The sequence below is a fragment of the Porites lutea genome, chromosome 13 (genome assembly GCF_958299795.1).
Source record: "Porites lutea chromosome 13, jaPorLute2.1, whole genome shotgun sequence".
Taxonomy (NCBI): domain Eukaryota; kingdom Metazoa; phylum Cnidaria; class Anthozoa; order Scleractinia; family Poritidae; genus Porites; species Porites lutea.
Genome location: NC_133213.1, coordinates 18897719 through 18919878, shown reverse-complemented (window position 1 = coordinate 18919878; position 22160 = coordinate 18897719). Strand labels below are relative to the sequence as shown.

At 41.0% G+C, this 22160-nt stretch overlaps 2 protein-coding genes across 2 annotated transcripts in view; both read left to right on the top strand.

The window, feature by feature from the left end:
• The window catches only part of LOC140922494 (uncharacterized), a 69548-nt gene extending 50183 nt beyond the window's left edge, over positions 1 to 19365 (top strand). Inside the window, exons 4-6 of the mRNA XM_073372472.1 lie at positions 12875 to 13036; positions 13160 to 16925; positions 18178 to 19365. Coding sequence (XP_073228573.1) covers positions 12875 to 13036; positions 13160 to 16917 — 3920 coding nt within the window. The 3' untranslated portion in view covers positions 16918 to 16925; positions 18178 to 19365. The remainder of the gene's footprint in view (positions 1 to 12874; positions 13037 to 13159; positions 16926 to 18177) is intronic.
• Positions 5842 to 22160, top strand: part of LOC140922759 (uncharacterized) — a 54680-nt gene continuing 38361 nt past the window's right edge. Inside the window, exons 1-2 of the mRNA XM_073372781.1 lie at positions 5842 to 5933; positions 6017 to 6076. The gene's annotated coding sequence lies outside the window, so the exon portion shown is untranslated. The remainder of the gene's footprint in view (positions 5934 to 6016; positions 6077 to 22160) is intronic.

Below are 22160 nucleotides of genomic sequence, written 5' to 3'. Positions count from 1 at the left end.
TACCAGTTAAAGGGTTAAACGACAAATATTACATTTCAATCGTGCTTGTTTTGGTTTATCACTTACAGAAGGCAGAATGTTACATTCAATAGTGTGCTTGTTTTGGTTTATGCTTACAAAGCAAGTCTGTTGAAATGCACCTGCTTCGCGAATATTATGCTTTTGCACAGCCCTTGTTTTGCTTTAAAGCTTATGGAACGAGGAGGTTGAGGAGTATTACATTTAAAGCGTGCTTGTTTTGGTTTTTGGCTGATAGAATGAGGAATATTACTGTTGAAGCATTTTTATGGTTCTTGTTTTGCTTTATGGCTTATATAGCTTGTATGACGAGGAATTAATGGTTAGCATCAGTACTTGTGATGCTGTTCTAGATATCTAACATGGGGGAGGGGGGGTACTGGGACTAAGACAGCCTTTACCTTAGCACAAAGTTTTGCATAGATTGCATGAGTACTATTCCATTTGGTTTATCACGTTATTTTACTCACAAACTATCCAGTGCTTTTATGACCACCTTTTATACTAAGTGCCAGTAAAAGTACAAGTAGTTTGTATAAATTCAGGGCCCAGCATCTCAGAGACTCACTTGCAAGATAGCTCCGCTACCAAACTGAGTCATAAGTTGCAGCTTCTACTATTTTTTTTTTTATAATTCACTGTGATAATTTAGCAGCTGTTTATATTTATCAATAAAGGGAGTACTCCTCATCCTCTTAGTACGTATGCACTTAGACTCCTGTTTTGGCTTTCAGCGATTTACAACTTTAGGTTTGCAGCTGTTTATGTATGTCTAGGGTCACCTCATCACCATTATTACAGATTCAGTGTCTCGCTTACATGAACCTAGCAAATGTTTAGCCTTCTACCATCATCTCCATCCAGCAGGTGCAACCTCGCCAACCTCCTGACAGCACTCCACTGACTCAGCATGACCTTACACAATTGCAATTTCCTTTTTTCCAGGCTGCCAGGACCCCCAACTGGCACAGCAACTTCAAGAAGAAATTTATCAGTACCACTTTCACACCTCTGCTGAGGGCACTAAAGCATCATATCACACTCACAGGACTAGTTATCTCTGGTTTTGTGAGCATATATGTTACCCTTCCCTCCCAGCCCAATCTTCCCATTTTTGTAAGTATGCTGCCTTTTTAGCTCACAGTCTCAAAGACACTTCTATTCCCAATTACCTAAATATTATTGGTATTCTACATAAGGAATTTAACCTGCCTAATCCCCTCCTGGGCAATTGGCCCTTACAGTATCTCTTAACAGACTGTCTGGGATTAAGCGGGTCAAAGGTATGCCCCCTTGCCCAAAAACAACACATTACCCCTAGCATTTTGGGTCATATTTACTTGCACCTCAACATGCGCTCTAGTTTTGATGCCTCCTTCCGGGCTATATGTTTGGTAAAATAATATTGTGGTATGCTCTGCAAGAGCCATCTCCCTTTTAAATCTGCACGTTCCTTTGATGCCTCCCAGCAACTCTTATGTTTGGATTTTACTTAGTGTAGTGGTTTGGTTAGTTTTGGGCCATATTTAAATTTTTGTTCTTAATTTTAGTGTCAATTTTAGTATGCAACTGAATTAGGTTAGCTTTGGGCTGCATTTAAATTCTACTTCTTAATTTGTAGTATGTTTAATATTGGAGAATATTCTTTGTATGGGAATTTAGTTTCCCCCAGTTATTCTCCAGTCATGCACTTTTTGTATTTTTTGTAATATTATTTATTTACTTGTATTAGCATGACAAAGTATTATTAAACTTAAACTTAAACTTAAAACTATCCAATTCCATGAGTGGGTGGTTCTTCTTCCCCTGCCCTGGTCGCGGGTTCGATTCCCGGGGCCGGACCATTACTCAGGGTCTTAAAATGACTGAGAAATGAAGATAAGTGCCATTTATACCAGACTCCCCCCTTTGCCCTGTTATGGCAGTTAAAAGGGTTATCCCTGGGTGGTTCTTCTTCCCCTGCCATTTATATCAGACTCTCCCCTTTGCCCTATTACAGCAGTTACTTAAAGGGTTATCCCTGGGGTGGTTCTTCTTCCGCTGCCATTTATATCAGACTCCCCCCTTTGCCCTGTTACGGCAGTTACTTAAAGGGTTATCCGTGGGGTGGTTCGTCTTCCCCTGCCATTTATATCAGACTCCCCCCTTTGCCCTGTTACGGCAGTTACTAAAAGGGTTATCCGTGGGGTGGTTCTTTTTCCCCTGCCATTTATACCAGACTCCCCCCTTGCCCTGTTACAGCAGTTAAAAGGGTTATCCCTGGGGTGATTCTTTTTCCCCTGCCATTTATACCAGACTCCCCCCTTGCCCTGTTACAGCAGTTAAAAGGGTTATCCCTGGGGTGGTTCTTTTTCCCCTGCCATTTATATCAGACTCCCCCCTTTGCCCTATTACAGCAGTTACTAAAAGGGTTATCCCTGGGGTGGTTTCTTCTTCCCCTGCCATTTATATCAGACTCCCCCCTTTGCCCTGTTACAGCAGTTAAAAGGGCTATCCCTGGGGTAGTTCTTTTTCCCCTGCCATTTATACCAGACTCGCCCCAGTTTACCTTGTTACAACAGTTAAAAGGGCTTAGTGCACTTTACCTGTCAGGCATCGCCTGACTCTTAGGCTTTCGCCTTTCCTCGCTCTCCAGATTTAGTCCTCGTGCATTTCTCTTATCCCAGGTTTTTGAAAAAGGTTGAGTGCTATTCTCTCTGCCATTGGGCCCTCGGCCAAAGATTATGCTTGCCACTTCTTCCGTAGGGGAGTCTACCCCTTTGCCCTCCATTCCGGGGTTCCTGTCGAACTTATTAAAATGCTTGGGGACTGGCATTCGGATGCTGTGCTACTTTACCTTACGGTCCCTCTTGCCATTAGATTGCAATCCGTTAATACCATTGCTAAGTCTATCCTCACTACAAACATTTCTACTCCACAACCTACTCAATTTGGGTGTTACCTGTTTCGTTTTAATATTGTATATATATTGAGTGATTACCTATTTTACATTTTGTAATAAAGGCTGTCATAGTTCCAATCTTGCCTGGGTCGTGGATCGTACGAACCGTAACACACTATGCCCTTATGTAATAGTGAGATGCACGCTCCGCATGTGCTCAGAATTCGGACTGTTAGCAATGCTGACAGATGCTAACGGTTTGTACGCAGCGTACGATCCGTCAACTGCTCTTAAGGTTCCGTAACAGTGCGGCAGTATTGGACAGGAAAGTACTGCTCAGCAGCTCTCATTTGAATTGTCACGCATATTTTAGGATTTCATCTACAAACTAAGCTGGCTTATCGTAAAGTGAAAAAGTGCATCGTTTCATATGTCGAAAGAAAAAATTCTCTGTCCTAAAAAAAATCATTGCTTTTGCTCAAGTAACACAGAGAACTTTTAGGGTTCGTTCTCAGGGGCGGATCTAGGGGGAGGGTGCAGGGGGGTGGACACCCCCCCCCCCCGAGATGACCTGCGGTTTTCTAATACAACTGATACTCTGCCAAAAACAAACAAACTATGTGGTTTATTGGTGTTGAAATAGAGCAAGAGACGAGTGCACCCCCTCCTAAAAAAAATCCTGGATCCGCCCCTGGTTCGAAAACTGACCCCATGCTTCGGGCTGAGTATATTTTTAAAATCTTGAACATCAGGGGCAAACTTATTCCCCTGAGAATAACATCTCTTTTTGTATCACCGTGGATACATACCTACGGTTGGGAAAGTAGAAGTAAAGGAACATGAGGGGAGGGGTGGGTAGGGAGATATGATGTAAATTGTAGATAATAATGATTATAGATAAACTAAAGATCGTTGTAGATCTTTATACATGAGACTATGTACATTATTCTACAATCGGATGTGTGCACTGAAACCATTGAATTTGGTGTGCGATAAAATCTTCATTTGGACTGTGCAATAAAAGTCATATTTGTTATCTTCAGAAGAGTTCTGTCATAGGCGCTTGACTGGCGTCGGTCAAACTGCATTTGGTCTTAAAAGTGTTTTAGGTTGTTTGAACTGACTTACCAGTATTGTGGTACTGTCAGTCAACCTATTGAAATCATTCAGGGGCACCCAACGACCGTTTTCTGGGAAATATCTTTCGGAGCCCTCTATAATGGCTAAAATTTTCGAGAGCCCATAAAAATTTCGAAAATGTTTCGTGGTGACTGTTTGTTGGGCTCAGAGTTTCGGGATTTGTGTGGTTTGTTCACCTAAGAATTTCGGGTTTTGTAGTAATCTCTAGATTCTGATTTCGGCACCTAGAAATTTCGTAGCTTTCGTAGTAATTTCTAGATTCTGATTTCGGCTTAGCAAAATTTCTAAACCCGGCTGACAGCCTCATTAGCGAAAATTTCACACAACTGATTTAAAACCCAACGAAAGCACTCCAGGATGCATAACGAGCCATTTCAGATCATTTCCCAGAAAACGGTCGTTGGGTGCCCCTGATCATTGGATTCTTCATGAATAAGCGAATATTCGTTCAAGCACGGCGCCCATATATAGGATATTATGAAATTTGTCTAATTTCACTTCGCTCTGTTTTCACAGCCATAAAATACATCTCTGAGCACTTTTGGGCCTTTTTGTATACAGACCGAAATGACAGTTTTCCCTACGCTTTCATATACTTCAACTAGTGAAATCCCTCCCCTATCATCAATTATACCTGAAGCCTGAAAAAGTTTCCCATTCGGGCGGAGCCTCCCCGTAAAGGCCATTATAGGGAGTACCCCCCGGGGGCTTTTCATTATCTGAAAGAAACCTTTATGTTTCTACTATGAATGACATTCAGTAATTAAAGATGTACCGACTAGGTAGCAAATCCGATCTCTGGGGCGAACAAGAACATCCGAGACTGGAGGGGGTGAGAATTCAAAAATTCTTTAAGAGAAAGAAAACATGGGACCGTGGTTTTCCTGCCTCTTAGGCAGTGCACTACAACCAGAACAAAACCAGATTTTTGCTTCCTCCTTTCGCTGAACGTTAAAAATACAGTGCAAGTTTGAACGATGGCGACATTTGATTTATACAACTAGTGGAATCCTTCAGTAATATGGGGTTACATTTATCTGAGAAACTGCTTACAGTGGAGCCATCGCGCGGCACTGGGCTACCAAACGATACTTTAAAACAGTATAAAGCTGTAAAGCGTAACGCTAGCCATAACCTATCCCCTTCACACATCTTCTTCTCCCGTTGTTTAAGAAATCGATATTGATCAAACAGAACCATCAACTGCACTTACCGAGCACGGAAAGAGAAAAATTGACTGATCTGCGTAGCAGGCGTCAAAAGGGGTAAGGGATTGGGAGGAAGCGGGGAGGGGTGGGTAGTTTGATTTGATACCATGGGATAAGTAGAGGATTGAAACCGGCAAACAACCTCAATCTCATGTAATGCGAAAATCATAATACCTTGACAAAATTTTAGCGGACAAAGAAAATTGGGAGGAGTTTAAGGGAAAACTATCTTTCGTAATATTACGTCAGCACATGCATCTACGACGTCAATTTAAATTCCATTTGACTTCAAATCACACACAAAGTGTGAGCCTCGTTAGAAGGTCACTCATCACCAACCATCCGGCAGTGTTCTGACAAAAACAGGAAACCTCACACCAACTTCCTCAGAGGAAGATTCCAGCAAAAAGTTACAGCATCTGTTACAAGAGCTCTTTGTGAGCTGTTTGTTGTTATTTCGTTGAGAGTAATATTAATAACTGTATATTAAATTTAATGTGACCCCTCATATGCTTCATTGGTTTTCAAATTTTTCTGGATGGCTGCATTTTGAGAGCTATTTCTGGAAGCACTTGCGTCAGCCGTTGGTTTTGACGACGAATGAAGAGTGAAACTGAAATCTTAAGGAAGGGAAAAATCCCATAGGTTCAACTTTTCCTTGGTAGAAGGATTGATTGTTGCTTTAGGTAAGTTTTGCACAAGTCTGTTACTTTGTGGGGGAAAATGCAATTGAGTTTTATACTTATTAAAAAGCATAATTTCCTCGTAGACCCTTTCGGCGTGACAAATCAAGCGAAGTATCAAGACTACTTGGGAATTTATAACTAAGGTAGGCATTGCATTAGCTGAAGTTAGTACACTAGAACTCCAAGGTTCCTTTACCTTACAAAAACATTATATTTCGTTGCCAACTCTCGCGCATTATGCTTGAGTCTCACGCCTGCGGAGCGACAGACATCGATATCGCGCATTAAGAACAATTTCTCACGCCTGAATCACAAATCCAAACAAATTGTTATTTCATGATACATGAGTAATGACGGAAATTTAATACGATTTCCACAAACATATTCCAAAAAGGCAGAAAAGGCTTTTGAATGATGTGTCTTTACGAAATCAATTAACACTCGCTAAAGTTGTCGTGTTTTCCTTAGTGCTCAAAGGTAGTCGGAACATTTTCGGGAGTTTTCGGTAAAGTTTAGAAGGTTTCGGAAAATTATCGGAAATCCTCGGAAGACGCTGGGACGTTTTCGAATTAGGCAATCATGGCAGGCGAAAATCTCACGCATTTGACCCAGAAAAAGTTGGCAGGTATATGGTTGTTATTCTCCAGGAAACTTTTGTCAAAGTATATCTGTTTAATAAGGCCGTGTTGTCTATGATCTTTCAGATCACAGGGGAGTTTTTTCAGCGATAGTAGCCATCATGTAGGATTTCCTCTCAGCTCATTCACTGATTTAGTACTCATGCATACATGGTTATCATCCCACTCTGTGTACAGCTGAACCTCATTAAGGCTGCATTCATTATGTTTACCGCAGGGTGAAATCAAGACTTATGAATGGACTGAAATAGAGCTCTATAAACTAACACAACAGCCGTACAAAGTATTTTATAATTAGTATTCCTATGCAAACATTTTAACACTGGAATTTCTTTAAAGTGCTTGATGGCTAAAATAGCATACACAACTTGAAAAACGTGTCACCAATTTAAAATGTGCTGACGAATGTTATTAAACTGTACAAGTTTAATGCTTGAAAACACATTGCAACTTTAAAAGAATGAAAGATGGTAAATTTTAAGTTCGGTGAAACAAATGTGAAAATGAAATGATCGGCGTGTCACAAGTGTGGGACAAAGAAAAAAATCTGAGTCCCTGACAGGATTCGAACCTATGACCTCACAAACACCGGGCGGACGCTCTATCCACTTTGAGCTACGGAGATCGAACTCATGGAGTTTGCATTGGGCATTACAACTTTCTTTGTGAAGGCATGTTCTAAAGTTCATCATTGTCAACAAAACTCTCAGTACCCTCTTCATTTCCACCATCATCATCAGTAGCATGAAAAACATCAAGAACACTTTGCTTCTTATCAATAGTACAATCTACACTTCAAGATAGTCAGTTCCCTCAGTTGCCAAAGTGCTTCTCATATCGAGATGGAATTTGGGCGTCAAAAAGTAGAGTCCTTGTAGCTTTATACAGCTATTTCGAGAAAGGTTGTCGGAAAAAGTGCACGCGTCAATCCCGAAAGGTAATGTGGGTGGTTTTGAGTGCACTGTTCTTCAAAGAAATTTGAAAAGAATCGCACGGGAGGCCACGGACATATGTTTGCGAGTGCTAAAGGAAAGCAACAAAAGTAGGTTCGACAGCTACAGTCGTTAGGAACAGTGTGTTGATCATATCCCATATTACCTTTCGGGATTGTCGCGTGCACATTTTTTCCGACAACCTTTCTTTAAATAACTGTATCCTCTTCTTTGCATATACATATATATATATATAATTTTTTTTCACAAAAATCTCTGAGCCTTTGGTTACCTCTTGTTTTAGCTTTCTACTTTTAACATATTAATCTCTCCACCATTTCATCATATTGCCCATATTTTACTTTCCTTGTCAAGACTGGTTGAGGGGGGTGGGGGGGATGTCATTTTTTCTTTTGGTCGAGAGGGGGGTTGTCAAAAAATTGTGTATCATGTGGTGGGGTCTGAAAAAATTCGCCCCTTTAAAATATATCCTCTGCCCCTCCCCCCCCCCCCCCTGCAGTATTAAGCTGTCACCCTCCATTAAATTAGCTGCCAGTCATCAAAATCCCGAAATAATTGCAGAAACGAATGGGAAATTAAACCTCTATCGAGTGGCCACCTCTATTAAGCGCTCGCGGCCACCTTCTGTCGTTGCAACGAGAGTTTTCCCACTGTCAATTTGTCACCTCTATTAAGCGGCCAACAAGCACTTAACAGTCTAAGTTTGGCTTTAGGAATATGATAAAGGAAACTAACTGTCCGAGATAGATGGTGAAGACCATCTTGGACCAGTAATGCTGCCTCTGTTGCGTGTTATTTTTAAAATAAAATGATGTTTCTGCTCGATTATAAATAGTATGATCATTTATGAAATGGTCTATATAGAATAGAATAGAATAATTTTTTAATATTGAAGACGTGGGAAGTGTTTGCACAATCTTCCGAGCCAGAGGCTCATGTTAAAAACGCTCGACCAACTAAAAATACAAAACAAGATAAAATGTGAATTAGGCATATACGAATAAAAAAAACCTAACTATTAAGTACATCGTAATTTTGGGAAAATTTTTTACGAAACTATTTTTTGGAAAAAAAAACTTAACAAACGTGAGTCCATGCATTAAAAATAGTTTGAAATAAGCTAATCGTAATTATAAACTGATTAAAATGTTAGATATATATATAAGCATATATATAAACCAATCCAGGTAATTTACCGTTGGATCCAGAACAGTGCTCAACAATTAAGGAGCGGTTTAAGAGTAAATAGACTACTCAATATGAGCACATATGGATTTCAATACAGGTCTGTTTCGTAGACCAACAAAAAGTTGATCCACTCATCAGTTAAACTCCATAAACACTGAAGCATCACAACGGTTAACACAGCAACATGATCGCGTGACATATTTTTGCGGTTGTCATGACAGAGGCGTTATTCAAAAAATACTAATTTATAAAAAACCTACTAACCTACATGCTTAAAAAATGTTTTCCAACCGGCAACAAATTGAGGAAAATCTTTAATAGGAACACTGTCAAGTTAAGCTACTCTTGCACACCAAACATGAAATAGGTTAAAGACGGGCGTAACAAAGCCATCCTTAAGAATGCCCAAAACCCAAAAGAAAATCAACCCCAAAAAATGTACAATTGCCGAAACGAAAAAGAATGTCCATTAGAAGGGGAATGCTTGCAAAACGAAATTGTATACCAAGCCACAATTACTACCAGGGGGGTAACGGGAACTACTGAGACGTACGTCGGCCTTACAGCAACAGATCTCAAAACAAGATGGCGCAACCACCAAATGTCTTTTAAGCATGAGAAAAGGCGGAACGACACCGAGCTGAGCAACTATTTGTTAGAAACTAAAGGAAAACAAGGAAGGCTATTCAATTTCGTGGAAGATCATCGCAAAGGCCAAGGCATATTCTATTACCACTAAACGCTGTAACCTATGTATCACTGAGAAGTTTTTCATATTATCTAATCCACAGATGGCCACTCTGAACAAACGAAACGAACTCATATCAAAATGTAGACATCGAAGAAAATATATTCTCAAGTATTCCTGAAATTTTGTTTATTGTATCATAAGCGCGCGTAGGTTTTTTATAAATTAGTATTTTTTGAATAACGCCTCTGTCATGACAACCCCCAAAAATATGTCACGCGATCATGTTGCTGTGTTAACCGTTGTGATGCTTCAGTGTGTATGGAGTTTAACTGATGAGTGGATCAACGTTTTGTTGGTATACGAAACAGACCTGTATTAAAATCCATATGTGCTCATATTGAGTAATCTATTTACTGTTAAGTATATATATATATATATATATATATATATATATATATATATATACTAAAAATAATGAAAAACGAAAGTCTTCTTTGCTTTTGCGCTACGCGTTTCACCGCTGTTGCGGCTCTTCAGGCATAGCAAAGTGTTTTTATTAACTTATTACGTCACAGACGTAATTGTAATTACAATTATAATGGCTCTTGTAATTCGTAGCACGCGCGAGTAATTAACGTAACTTCAAATCATTAAGAACGGGTTTATATTTCAAAATAAAAAACCTCTCTTTGTTTTTTCTCATGCCTTCGGAGGGGCTGAGAATCTTGTAAAACGGAAAGATAGTAAACTGAGGAGTCAATCCCGCCGCACATTCATCGATATGCTTACTGACTCCCAGCATACGTGTGTGCGGGTCTCTGATTTGTTGTTTATGAACTGTCACTCTATTTCTCAGGACATCACCCGTTTCTCCTATATAATTATGTCCACATCCTGCACATGTTATTACGTAAATCAAGTTCGTTGAGGTGCAGTTCATCGAGTGTTTTATCCGAAATGTTTCATTCGTGGCGGAGAAGGTAAATTCTTTACCCTGTTTTAAATAGGGGCATGTTCCGCACCGTTTTGTTCCACAAATTTTAACTTCCGGATCAGTGTCCTTTAGCCTGGAGAAATAGGAGTTAGTTAACATTCGTTTGAGGTTTCTGGGTTGTCGCTGACTGTGAATTACTTTAGTCTTGCTCATAATGGATTTTAATGAGGGGTTTTGGTTTAACATGGGGAGTGTTCTCCTGACCAGCTGGAATACTTGCGGATTGTTGGGATTGTAAGTTGTTACCAGACAAAGGAGGTTATTTTCGGTAGCTTGCTCTCTCACCCTTCTTAACTCTTCCGTTGTCAGGGTGAGGGCTTTGTTTACTGTTTCAGCAGTGAGTTGAATGCTTCCATCTAAGCTGTTTAAAATATCGTGAAGTTCCTTTAATTTATCCTCAAACTGGCCTTACGGTGAGGATAAATTAAAGGAAGGAATTTGGTGACAGTTGGTAGTTGATTCCATATGTGGGCAATCATGTATATATAGGAGTTGTGCATGACAAGGCTTTTATATGGAGGCTGCCCAACATTTAAGCCACTGTCTCGTAAATTGTATTTAGTTAACCGAGGTGTAAAAAATTGGGCGATATAATTTGGGCCATCTAGTTTAAAACATTTAAAAAAATAGAATAAGCGATTGCGGGGTACGTCTTCGCTCAAGCGAGTCCATAACAACCACTGCTAGGCAAAGTCATAGGTAGCCGGATTACCTAGATTCAGTAATGTCTTGATCGCATAATGATTGGTACGTTCGATGTTATTTTTCAAGGCTTTAGATATGCCCAGAAGTATTGAGGAACAGTATTCTAAATGCGGCAACACGTAGGCTTTATAAAGAGCGGCTATCTTAGCATACGCTTTTTCAGCATGATTGCCACGTGGGGCTTGAAAGACAAATCCGATCCAATGTAACGCCAAGAATCTTGAGAGATGGTTCAATTTCGATGTACTTATCACCAATAAAAAGATTGTATGGGTACTGAGATTTCCTCAGTGTCATTGCCTGAGTTTTAGTAGCGTTACTTGCAGGTAATTGGCAGTGAACCATAGGGTTAATCTCTCTATGTCTTGATTCAGTGTAGATTCAACTGTGCAGGGGCTCTCTCATAGGTTATATACTGCAGACGTAGGGAGGAAGATCCAGCTGAGTAATTGACATTATTCACAAAGATATTAAAAAAACGGACCTAGAAGGCTCCCTTGCGGCACTCCACAGTGAAGAGGCAGCCAGTATGACGAACCTCTATTGAAGGGCCAACCTGTATTAACCCTGGCTGGTATCTCGAGGGTAGCCGCTTAATGGAGGTTCAACTGTACGTACTCATAGTCATATTCACTATTTGTGTTAAATTATAAGGGCAAGGTGCAAACAGAAATCTTTCGAATCCCGCTCATCTTAGGACGGGTCCGGTGTATTTAACAAGAACTTGCGATCGTCGTAAGTGATATAACACAAAGAAACTCAAAGAATTCAAGATAGCAGAGCTGTACTGAAAGAAATAGGAGGTAAAAAAGAAAAAAACCATAACTTCCTAAGCTTTTAAGCTGTAACCGAGCAGAGCTAGGGGCCGGGTGGGGGGGGGGGGGGGGGGGGGAGGTCTTCCCTACTTTATATGAACCATTATAAATTTCTGAAAATCAACAAGCTCAAAATAACTGTACCTTTCTCAGTGTTGTGCTGGTAAAGAAATAGATTTTCTTTTCAGTTGCTAAACACTTGTATTCCGCTACCCAGAGATGTTACCCTTAGAAATAAGTTCACTTCCAAAATTTGAGTGTTCTGAAATGTTCCCGCTGGCCCGGTTTGTAGTTTTTTGGCAACAGCTTAAGTTTTTTCAGAGGAAGGTAGATAAATGTACAATGATTAGATAGACAATTTATGTACACCATGTTTAAACAATAATCTGTTTTTCTTTTTTAATTTCCATCATTCTTACCAAAAAGAATGTCCTTTTCCCTTGTTTTAAGGAAGATCCCAATCCATCAAGTTATATTACACAACGATAAAAACCACGTAGATAGATCACTATTTGTGGGAAAACAAATGCGCCTGCGATAGAAAAGATCAAATAATACAGGAACTAATATACTAAGTAAGCTTAAACTCCAGGTTTTAATTTTACTGTTCATCTCCGTTATCGTACGTTTTCGTACATAAAGAGAAATAGTATCAACGGAAAAATGAAACCACAGCGTATCTGTACTTTTTTTCAGAACGGAGCTGAAATAGCAAAGCCAGAAAAAATTTGACAGCTACCCCCGATATCTTCTGGATAAGCAGTCGATTTTATCTGCAGTTTGTAATTGGAATGGCTGAGAAAGAACAAACAGAGGCGAATTGTAATCTTAAAAATACCAACAAGATCGCCAATAAAGTTGGAGAGAGGACAGAGGAAGAAAAAGGGAATAGTCATATTGGCGACGCCAATGTCAAATTTAAAGATTTCCAGAACGCTAGAGACTTCCATGAACGAGACCTCAGAATATCCAGAGAAGTGGGAGACAGGGCAGAAGAAGGAAGAGCGTACTGTAGTCTTGACAACGCCTATGAGAGTTTTGGAGATTTCCAGAAAGCCACAGAGCACCATGAACGAGACCTCAAACTTTCGAAAGAGGTGGGGGACAGGGTAGAAGAAGGCAAAGCGTACTGTAATCTTGCCAACGCCTTAAGCATTCTTGGAGATTTTCAGAAAGCAATCAGACAGTACAAAGAACAACACCTGAAGATTTTGAGAGAAGTGGGAGACAGGGCAGGAAAAGGAGGAGCGTACGGTAATCTTGGCATCCTATATAGAATTCTTGGAGATTACCAGAAAGCCATAGAGTACCATGAACGAGACCTCAAAATTTCGAAAGAAGTGGCAGACAGGACAGGAGAAGGAAGAGCGTACTGTAATATTGGCAACGTCTATTACAGTCTTGGAGATTTCCAGAAAGCCATTGAGTACCAGGAACGACAACTCAAAATTTCGAAAGAAGTGGGAGACAAGGCAGGAGAAGGAAAAGCGTACTGTAATATTGGCAACTCCTATTACAGTCTTGGAGATTTCCAGAAAGCCATAGAGTACCATGAACGAGGCCTCAAAATTTCGAAAGAAGTGAGAGACAGGGCAGGAGAAGGAAGAGCGTACGGTATAATTGGCATCGCATATACAAATCTTGGAGATTACCAGAAAGCCATAGAGTACCATGAACGACACCTCAAAATTTCGAAAGAAGTGGGAGACAGGGCAGGAGAAGGAGGAGCGTACTGTAATCTTGGCAACGCCTATTACAGTCTTGGAGATTTCCAGAAAGCCAGAGAGTACCACGAACAAGACCTCAAAATTTCGAAAGAAGAGGGAGACAGGGCAGGAGAAGGAAGAGCGTACGGTAATCTTGGCAACGACTATTACAGTCTGGGAGACTTGCAGAAAGCCATAGAGTACCACGAACAAGACCTCAAAATTTCGAAAGAAGAGGGAGACAGGGCAGGAGAAGAAAGAGCGTACGGTAATCTTGGCAACGACTATTACAGTCTGGGAGACTTGCAGAAAGCCATAGAGTACCATGAACACTACCTCAAAGTTTTAAAAGAAGTGGGAGACAGGGCTGGAGAAGGCAGAGCCTATTGTAATCTCGGGACCGCCTATGACAGTCTTGGAGATTTCCACAAAGCCATAGAGTACCATGAACGACACCTCAAAATTTCGAAAGAAGTGGGAGACAAGGTAGGAGAAGGAGGAGCGTACGGTAATCTTGGCAACGCCTTTTTCAGTCTTGGAAATTTACAGAAAGCCATAGAGTACCATGAACGACACCTCAAAATTTCAAAAGAAGTGGGAGACAGGGCAGGAGAAGGAGAAGCGTATTGTATAATTGGCATCGCATATGGAAATCTTGGAGATAACCAGAAAGCCATAGAGTACCATGAACGACACCTCAAAATTTCGAAAGAAGTGGGAGACAGGGCAGGAAAAGGAGGAGCGTACGGTAATCTTGGCAACGCCTATCACAGTCTTGGAGATTTCCAGAAAGCCCTAGAGTACCATGGACGAAACCTGAAAATTTTGAAAGAAGTGAGAGACAGGGCAGGAGAAGGAAGAGCGTACTGTAATCTTGGTATCGCCTATGACAGTCTGGGAGATTTCCAGAAAGCCATAGGGTACCATGAACGAGACCTCAAAATTTCGAAAGAAGTGGGAGACAGGGTAGGAGAAGGAGGAGCGTACGGTAATCTTGGCAACGCCTATCACAGTCTTGGAGATTACCAGAAAGCCATAGAGTACCATGAACGACACCTCAAAATTTCGAAAGAAGTGGGAGACAGGGCAGGAGAAGGAAGAGCGTACGGTAATCTTGGCAACGACTATTACAGTCTGGGAAATTTGCAGAAAGCCATAGAGTTTCACGAACACTACCTCAAAATTTTGAAAGAAGTGGAAGACAAGGCAGGAGAAGGATCAGCGTACTGTAATCTTGGCAGCGCCTATCACAGTCTTGGAGATTTCCAGAAAGCCATAGAGTACCATGAACGACACCTCAAAATTTCCAAAGAAGTGGGAGACAGGGTAGGAGAAGGAAGAGCGTACGGTAATCTTGGCAACGACTATAACGGTCTGGGAGATTTCCAGAAAGCCATAGAGTATTTTGAACACCACTTCAAAATTTCGAAAGAAGTGGGAGACAGGGCAAAAGAAGGAGTAGCGTACGGTAATCTTGGCAACGCCTGTTACAGTCGTGGAGATTTCCAGAAAGCCGTAGAATACTACGAACGACACCTCAAAATTTCGAAAGAACTGGGAGACAGGGTAGGAGAAGGAAAAGCGTACGGTAATCTTGGCAACGCCTATGAGAGTCTAGGAGATTTCCACAAAGCCATAGAATACCATGAACGACACCTCAAAATTTCGAAAGAAGTTGGAGACAGGGTAGGAGAAGGAAGAGGATACGGTAATCTTGGCAACACCTTCTACAGGCTTGGAGATTTCCAGAAAACCATAGAGTATCATGAACGACACTTCAAAATTTCCAAAGAAGTGGGAGATAGGGCAGGGGAAGGAAGAGCGTACTGTAATCTTGGCAACGCCTATAACAGTCTTGGAGATTTCGAGAAAGCCGTTCAGTATTATAAGGAGGGCCTTATATCCTTCGACCACATCAGGGGAAATCTCATATCTAATGACGAATGGAAGATAACCCTTGGAAATACGTATGATCATATTAATTTGAGGCTATGGGAGTTGCAATTAAAGGAAGGTAAAGTGGGCGAGGCACTTTTAACTGCTGATCATGGACGTGCACAAGCTTTAAACGATCTTCTGGAGGACAAGTATGGCTTTAAAGGGCTACGCCCAGGAATAGGAACACTTTCTGCAAGACCAAGTGACTTTCCCAGTTTCTTACCATCAAATACAGCTTTCCTAGGTATTAACGAGGGTGGAATAGTTCTCTGGGTAAACGAGAAAGGAAGAGAAATCAAAACAAGAAGAACTCTAATTGATATATCCGTCACAACCTATTTTCAGTCTCTTTTGGAAACTGCACATAAAGAAATAGGTGTGAGAGCTGATGTTAATTGTGAAGATCGCTCGCTAGTGAACCCAAACGATAGAAAGTTAGGAGAAGAAAGATCCATTAAGCCAAAGTCTCATCCTTCATGTTTTGAGACAAACTCATTACAAACACTTTACAATGTTGTTATAAACCCTATAAGAGACTTACTCCAGGGCGATGAGGTTGTGGTCGTTCCACAAGGACCTCTGTATTTGGCACCTTATGCTGCTTTCATGGACTTGAAATCAAAGTACCTCTTTGAAACTTTCAGAATTCGTCTGCTTCCCTCACTTTCTAGTCTTCGATTAATCCAAAATAGTCCAGCAGATTGGCACAGCAAGACTGGCGCTCTTCTCGTCGGCGATCCGTGGGTACAGGAGGTAGTTTATGAAGGAATGACGCTTGAGCAGTTAGAGTGGGCCGTAAAAGAAGTGGAGATGATTGGGGAAATACTTCAAACTAAACCTCTCGTAGGAAAGCAGGCAACAAAAGATAAGGTTTTGAGACGTATCTCCTCGGTTGCTTTGGTGCACATTGCTGCTCACGGTAAAATGGAAACAGGAGAAATTGCCTTGGCCCCTAACACAACACGCTCATCCGTGAATCCAGCCAGGGAGGACTATCTCTTAACTATGAAAGATGTTCTAAAGGTGCAGATTAGGGCAAGACTTGTTGTACTTAGTTGTTGTCATAGTGCTCGGGGAGAAGTCAAACCTGAGGGTGTGGTCGGCATCGCACGTGCTTTTTTGGGTGCTGGTGCTCGTTCTGTTCTGGTGTCCCTGTGGGCGATCGACGACGAAGCTACTATGGAGTTCATGAAAGTTTTCTACCAATACTTGGTCCATGGACGAAGTGCCAGTGAGGCCCTGAATAAAGCCATGAAATCCATGAGAGAATCTGACCGCTTTAGTGCAGTGAGGTACTGGGCGCCGTTTGTTCTCATTGGTGATGACGTAACGCTCGAGTTTGAGGGCACCAAATAAATAGCAAGGTATTTTGGGATGCATTTAAACCTGGGATCATATCAAGTGCTTAAACAGATATTTTATAGGGCAACGAATCTTAACCGGTGCCACTTAACATCAATCTGCCAATCACAGGTTATGTTCAGTTGAAAAGGACTCTGACTTTGGTATTTCTTTAGGCAGTTAAACACCTAGCCTGCATAGCTGGCGGTTTGTGTGATTAAAGTTTTGGCGGAGGAGCCGCCGCCAAATCTCACCCGACTGGTACAGCGGCTCCGCCGTCAAAACTCAATCAACTGGTACAGCAGCTCCGCCGCCAAATCTAACTCGACTGGTACAGCGGCTCCGCCGCCAAATCTCACTCGACAGGTACAGCGGCTCCGCCGCCAAATCTCACTCGACTGGTACACAATACCGCCAGCTACGCAGGCTATTAAACACGAGAACATTTCTGCACATTACAAAGTGTCGGTGGCCCTATTTGAGTTCGCTCCATTGTAACATTTATACAGTAGAACCTGCCTTAAGGGACCACCTAAAATGCCAATATTTGCTGGTCGCTAATGGACGGTGGTTGCTTGGGAGAGGTTCCAGGTATGGTGCTGTGGGTGGAAAAATGATTTTGGTATTTGTGATGAGTGATCGGTTATAAGATACAAGAGAGGTGATTCTCACTGACTGAAAGAGACATGTAGGAAGCTACCGTAAATCCTCTATTAACCGCCCCACTCCCTCCCCCGGAACTTATTTCTTTCAAGCATGTTTAAGGGGTGAGCTTAATAGAGAGGGAGGCTTATTTAAGAGAAGATTGTGGTATGACTATCGATTGTCCATGAAGACCCCGAAGCCAAAGTAGAAAATCTGAAGCATATGAAGTTGGAGATCGCGCAGCCGAAGATCAAAAACAAATTTGAACTTCCAGGGCGTGAATAAACCATACGGGATCAGTCCACGTAAAGTGTTGCAATCGTGATACATTATGAGATCTACCATACATCTGTTATTTAAGAATAGGGGGAGGGGAGCTTAAGACAGAGGGAAGCTTAAGATTTTTTTTTCCTTGAAATGGGGTGGGGGGGGGGACTTATTAGAGAGGGGGGGCTTTATAGAAGGTTCATGGTATGAAAGTATCAATAAATTTACAATAAGGCTCTTAACTGGCTTATATTTTATCTTTTACTCTAACAGATTTAGAATATTGCACCTCGCCGGCTGAAATCGCTATCCTTTACTTCTGCTAGCTTGCTAATGTTGCTTTTTTCTGTTTTTGTTGTATAGGTACGAAGCGAATGCAGTGAAGCGGTTCCTACCTGAAGTTGAACTCATTTTCTTTGTGTAACAAATACAAAGTGGAGCGTTCATCGCGTGGGAACTGCTTATCCCGAAGAGAAAATTAAGTGTACTTTTCGTAGATTGTTTTAGAAGACTATTCGTGTGCACACCTCGTGCAGTAGTAACTTGTTCAGTAGTCACCTAAGAAGGACATCAGGAATCAGTAGTAAATTCTTATTTTCATTATTATACCATATTTTACAGAGTCATTTTAGACGTGTCTATTGACAAATCATTAATTTGTAGTTTTTCGTTTACTCGCTTTTAGTTATGCGTAAGACTGCTATTTCATAGGCTTTTTCTCGTGCGCTTTTTTAATATCAAGTTGACAAACGATTTGGTTTTTAAGGACAGTATAAGACACTAAGAGATCTTATCGGCAAGTGGAACAACCCCAGCAACAGGGTAAGGTTCTATACTAAATTAGGCGTACCCATTCAAAGCAACATCGGGTCTTAACTGTGCTATCTCACAACGTCTTCAGCTCTGTTGTGACACAGCGTGGACGCTTGCCAGATGGCTCCACTCAAGTTTGCAAAAAAAAAAGCCACATGACCTCACGACGTGTCCTTCGCACAAACGATACAAATTCTAGTTAGCGTACTTTATTATATTTGCTTATTTTATTGCTTTGTTAATTGGACCCCCGAGGCCACTATATTCCGGCTAGTTCGGTTTATGCCGCGGTTCAGGCACAAAATCAAGTACAAAATTCCAAAAACCAGAAAAACAAATATGAAAAAATTTCAAAACTAAACGCAAAATACAAGTTTCCAGTTTTATTCGCTGCGCTTTTGTTTCTTCTCTTCAAAACAGTTATCGTTTTCATCATTTTTTCTCCTCAGCAGAGGACAGCTGAAACTTAAGGTGGAGGAATGTAAAGAGAGAATTTATTTGTATTAAATTATTTTGCTTTCGCTGATTGAAATATGAAAAGCCAATGTAGAAATCCTTTATTCTTTAGTCTTAGCTTCCCTAAACCGTAAACAGCCTGTTGGTATTTATTGAGCGTAAACTCATTTGTCGAGTCATGATTGTAGTAGCCTCCAAGCTGTAATTAAACTGTGAGAAACTGTTATCCTCCTGTGGAACCTTTTGGAAATAATTAATGTCTCACTACAAGCTTCCATTTCCACCAATTAATGGTTTTCAGAAATGATTTTTGTATTTGGTTATTTTGGCTCGTTGAGTTATGATGTGATCTGTATCGCATCAGTAGCTTAGGCTTAAATACGAGTGCTTTCTATGAATTTCTTCGGTTACATCTTGGTTACGTCTTGGATTAAGCCTCTACATTGAAGCCAAGGTCTGTGTTCAATTGCTGTCTCAAGGATATTCAACAGGCGTAAGTGGTTCCGTGCCTTCCCGCATCCAGCGAGTGTCCCCAGAAAAAGTCCTTTCCCAGAGAGTATTGTAGAGTTTTCCGGTCGTCCGTTTATCCCTTTGTGAAGGCAAAAACCTGTTTCCACACTGGTTAAGTAAAAAGACTGTTTTCTCATTTGGATGCATCGTTTCTTTTCCTAACTAGAAAATCCCAATGATCCGAATTTTTGATCTGATCTTGGATTTTAGTAAAGAAACGCACTAGTCTGAGTTTCTCCAGTTTAGTGAACTCGGCTAGCTAGTTTTCTTATTTAGCTGCCAGTGGAGCTTAGCTCCCCAAAATGTCTCGATCTCTGGAAATTATTAACTGTGTGGCCCTCTCAGTCACCCCTCCCTTCACAACTTAGTTCTTACTGTGTGGCCCTCTCAGTCACCCCTCCCTTCACAACTTAGTTCTTACTGTGTGGCCCTCTCAGTCACCCCTCTCTTCACTACTTAGTTCTTACTGTGTGGCCCTCTCAGTCACCCCTCTCTTCACAACTTAGTTCTTACTGTGTGGCCCTCTCAGTCACCCCTCTCTTCACAACTTAGTTCTTACTGTGTGGCCCTCCCAGTCACCTCTCCCTTCACAACTTAGTTCTTACTGTGTGGCCCTCTCAGTCACCCCTCCCTTCACAACTTAGTTCTTACTGTGTGGCCCTCTCAGTCACCCCTCCCTTCACAACTTAGTTCTTACTGTGTGGCCCTCTCAGTCACCCCTCCCTTCATAACTTAATTCTTACTGTGTGGCCCTCTCAGTCGCCCCTCCCTTCACAACTTAGTTCTTACTGTGTGGCCCTCTCAGTCACCCCTCCCTTCACAACTTAGTTCTTACTGTGTGGCCCTCTCAGTCACCCCTCCCTTCACAACTTAGTTCTTACTGTGTGTCCCTCTCAGTCACCCCTCCCTTCACAACTTAGTTCTTACTGTGTGGCCCTCTCAGTCACCCCTCCCTTCACAACTTATTTCTTACTGTGTGGCCCTCTCAGTCACCCCTCCCTTCACAACTTAGTTCTTACTGTGTGGCCCTCCCAGTCACCCCTCCCTTCACAATTTAGTTCTTACTGTGTGGCCCTCCCAGTCACCCCTCCCTTCACAACTTAGTTCTTACTGTGTGGCTCTTCCAGTCACCCCTCCCTTCACATCTTAGTTCTTACTGTGTGGCTCCACCGCGGTCAAACGTCTGAGCATGCGCGAAGATTTGCTTGGTGATCGCTACATTCGATTTGGAAAATCTATACACATGTGGCGACGTCTTCTTGCGGGCGAGAACAGAGAAATTTCTTTGTATTTCAAGAAAGTTCACTGGCGATGGATAGGAAGAATAAGAAGAACGTATAACAGGAAATGTAAGTATGAGTAAACTTGCCTTTGACAATCATAATATTCCCCAAGTGCTCTTATGCTCTTGTTGATCAAAATGGTGGCACACATTTGTGGCCTCTTAAAGTATAGCTCAAGTTTAAATAGTTTTAAATTGTTTAAGCTTTCTGTAATGTTTTTATACTAACACTGGCTTGAACGTAATTTGAATGGTTGGTATTTTTATTTAATACAAACCATATCTTTTGGGCTCTGGTTCGTTCTGCAAAGTAAAAAATTTAGTAAATTGTCTGGTTGTCTTTTTTTTTGCGATGAAACTGTTCTTTTATGACTGACGACCTTAATTTTAAGCTTGTTCTTATCTTTTCACATCAAATATATTATCTCGCTCAGGGTTTAAGTCTGTATTAATGACAAGCAAAATGTATCGATAATGAATAATTATTTTAGATCTCATTCATAAAATTCAATGACCACATCACATGAGTTTAGTAAACATAATCGAGCTCAAAAAAGATGTATGAACATCTATAGTGTCGATGTTATTTATTGTTTTAGGCCAGGCACATTGTGAGGGGAAAAGGTTTTTGTTTTAGCAGATGTTTAATAACCACACATAAGTTCAATAATCACAGCAGCATAAGATTATTTTTGACTGTTTGACATTGCAAATTGACCAGAAATCAGTGTACATGCTGTCATTTCAACACTATTGCTTATTCTTTATGTTTGTTTACATTCATGACTAGGCTTCTGTTTTGATTACGCTGTCCATTCAATGCTCGCAGCTTGGTCTTAGTTTTACAGTTTAAATTACTAGCAATAGGGGGAGGGGGGTGGTGGTAAATGAGGTCTCAGTTGTGCAACCTTCTGTGTTGATTTAACTGCCATGGTGTTTAATGATCTTGTATGCATCTTTAAAGTGGGCAAAATAATACGAGTTAGAGATTATTGTGGGTTACTACCGGTAGATGCTCGTATAGCATTAAAAGGAAAGGCATTTGGTATCTACTGTAGTTTTGTTTTTGTTATAACAATCTGACAACTTATTATTTATTTGATTAAATCTATCTTATTTTTGTACAGAAAGTTAGGAAGGGGATGAATAGAAGACACAGAGTCTAGACACTGAAGGAGAAGCAGATCCATGAGAAAAGGATGCAAAATGAGAAGAAAGAATGGAAATGATGTACATAAAGAACACCTAATTTAACTGAAAAGACAAATAAAGGTTCCACTCAATT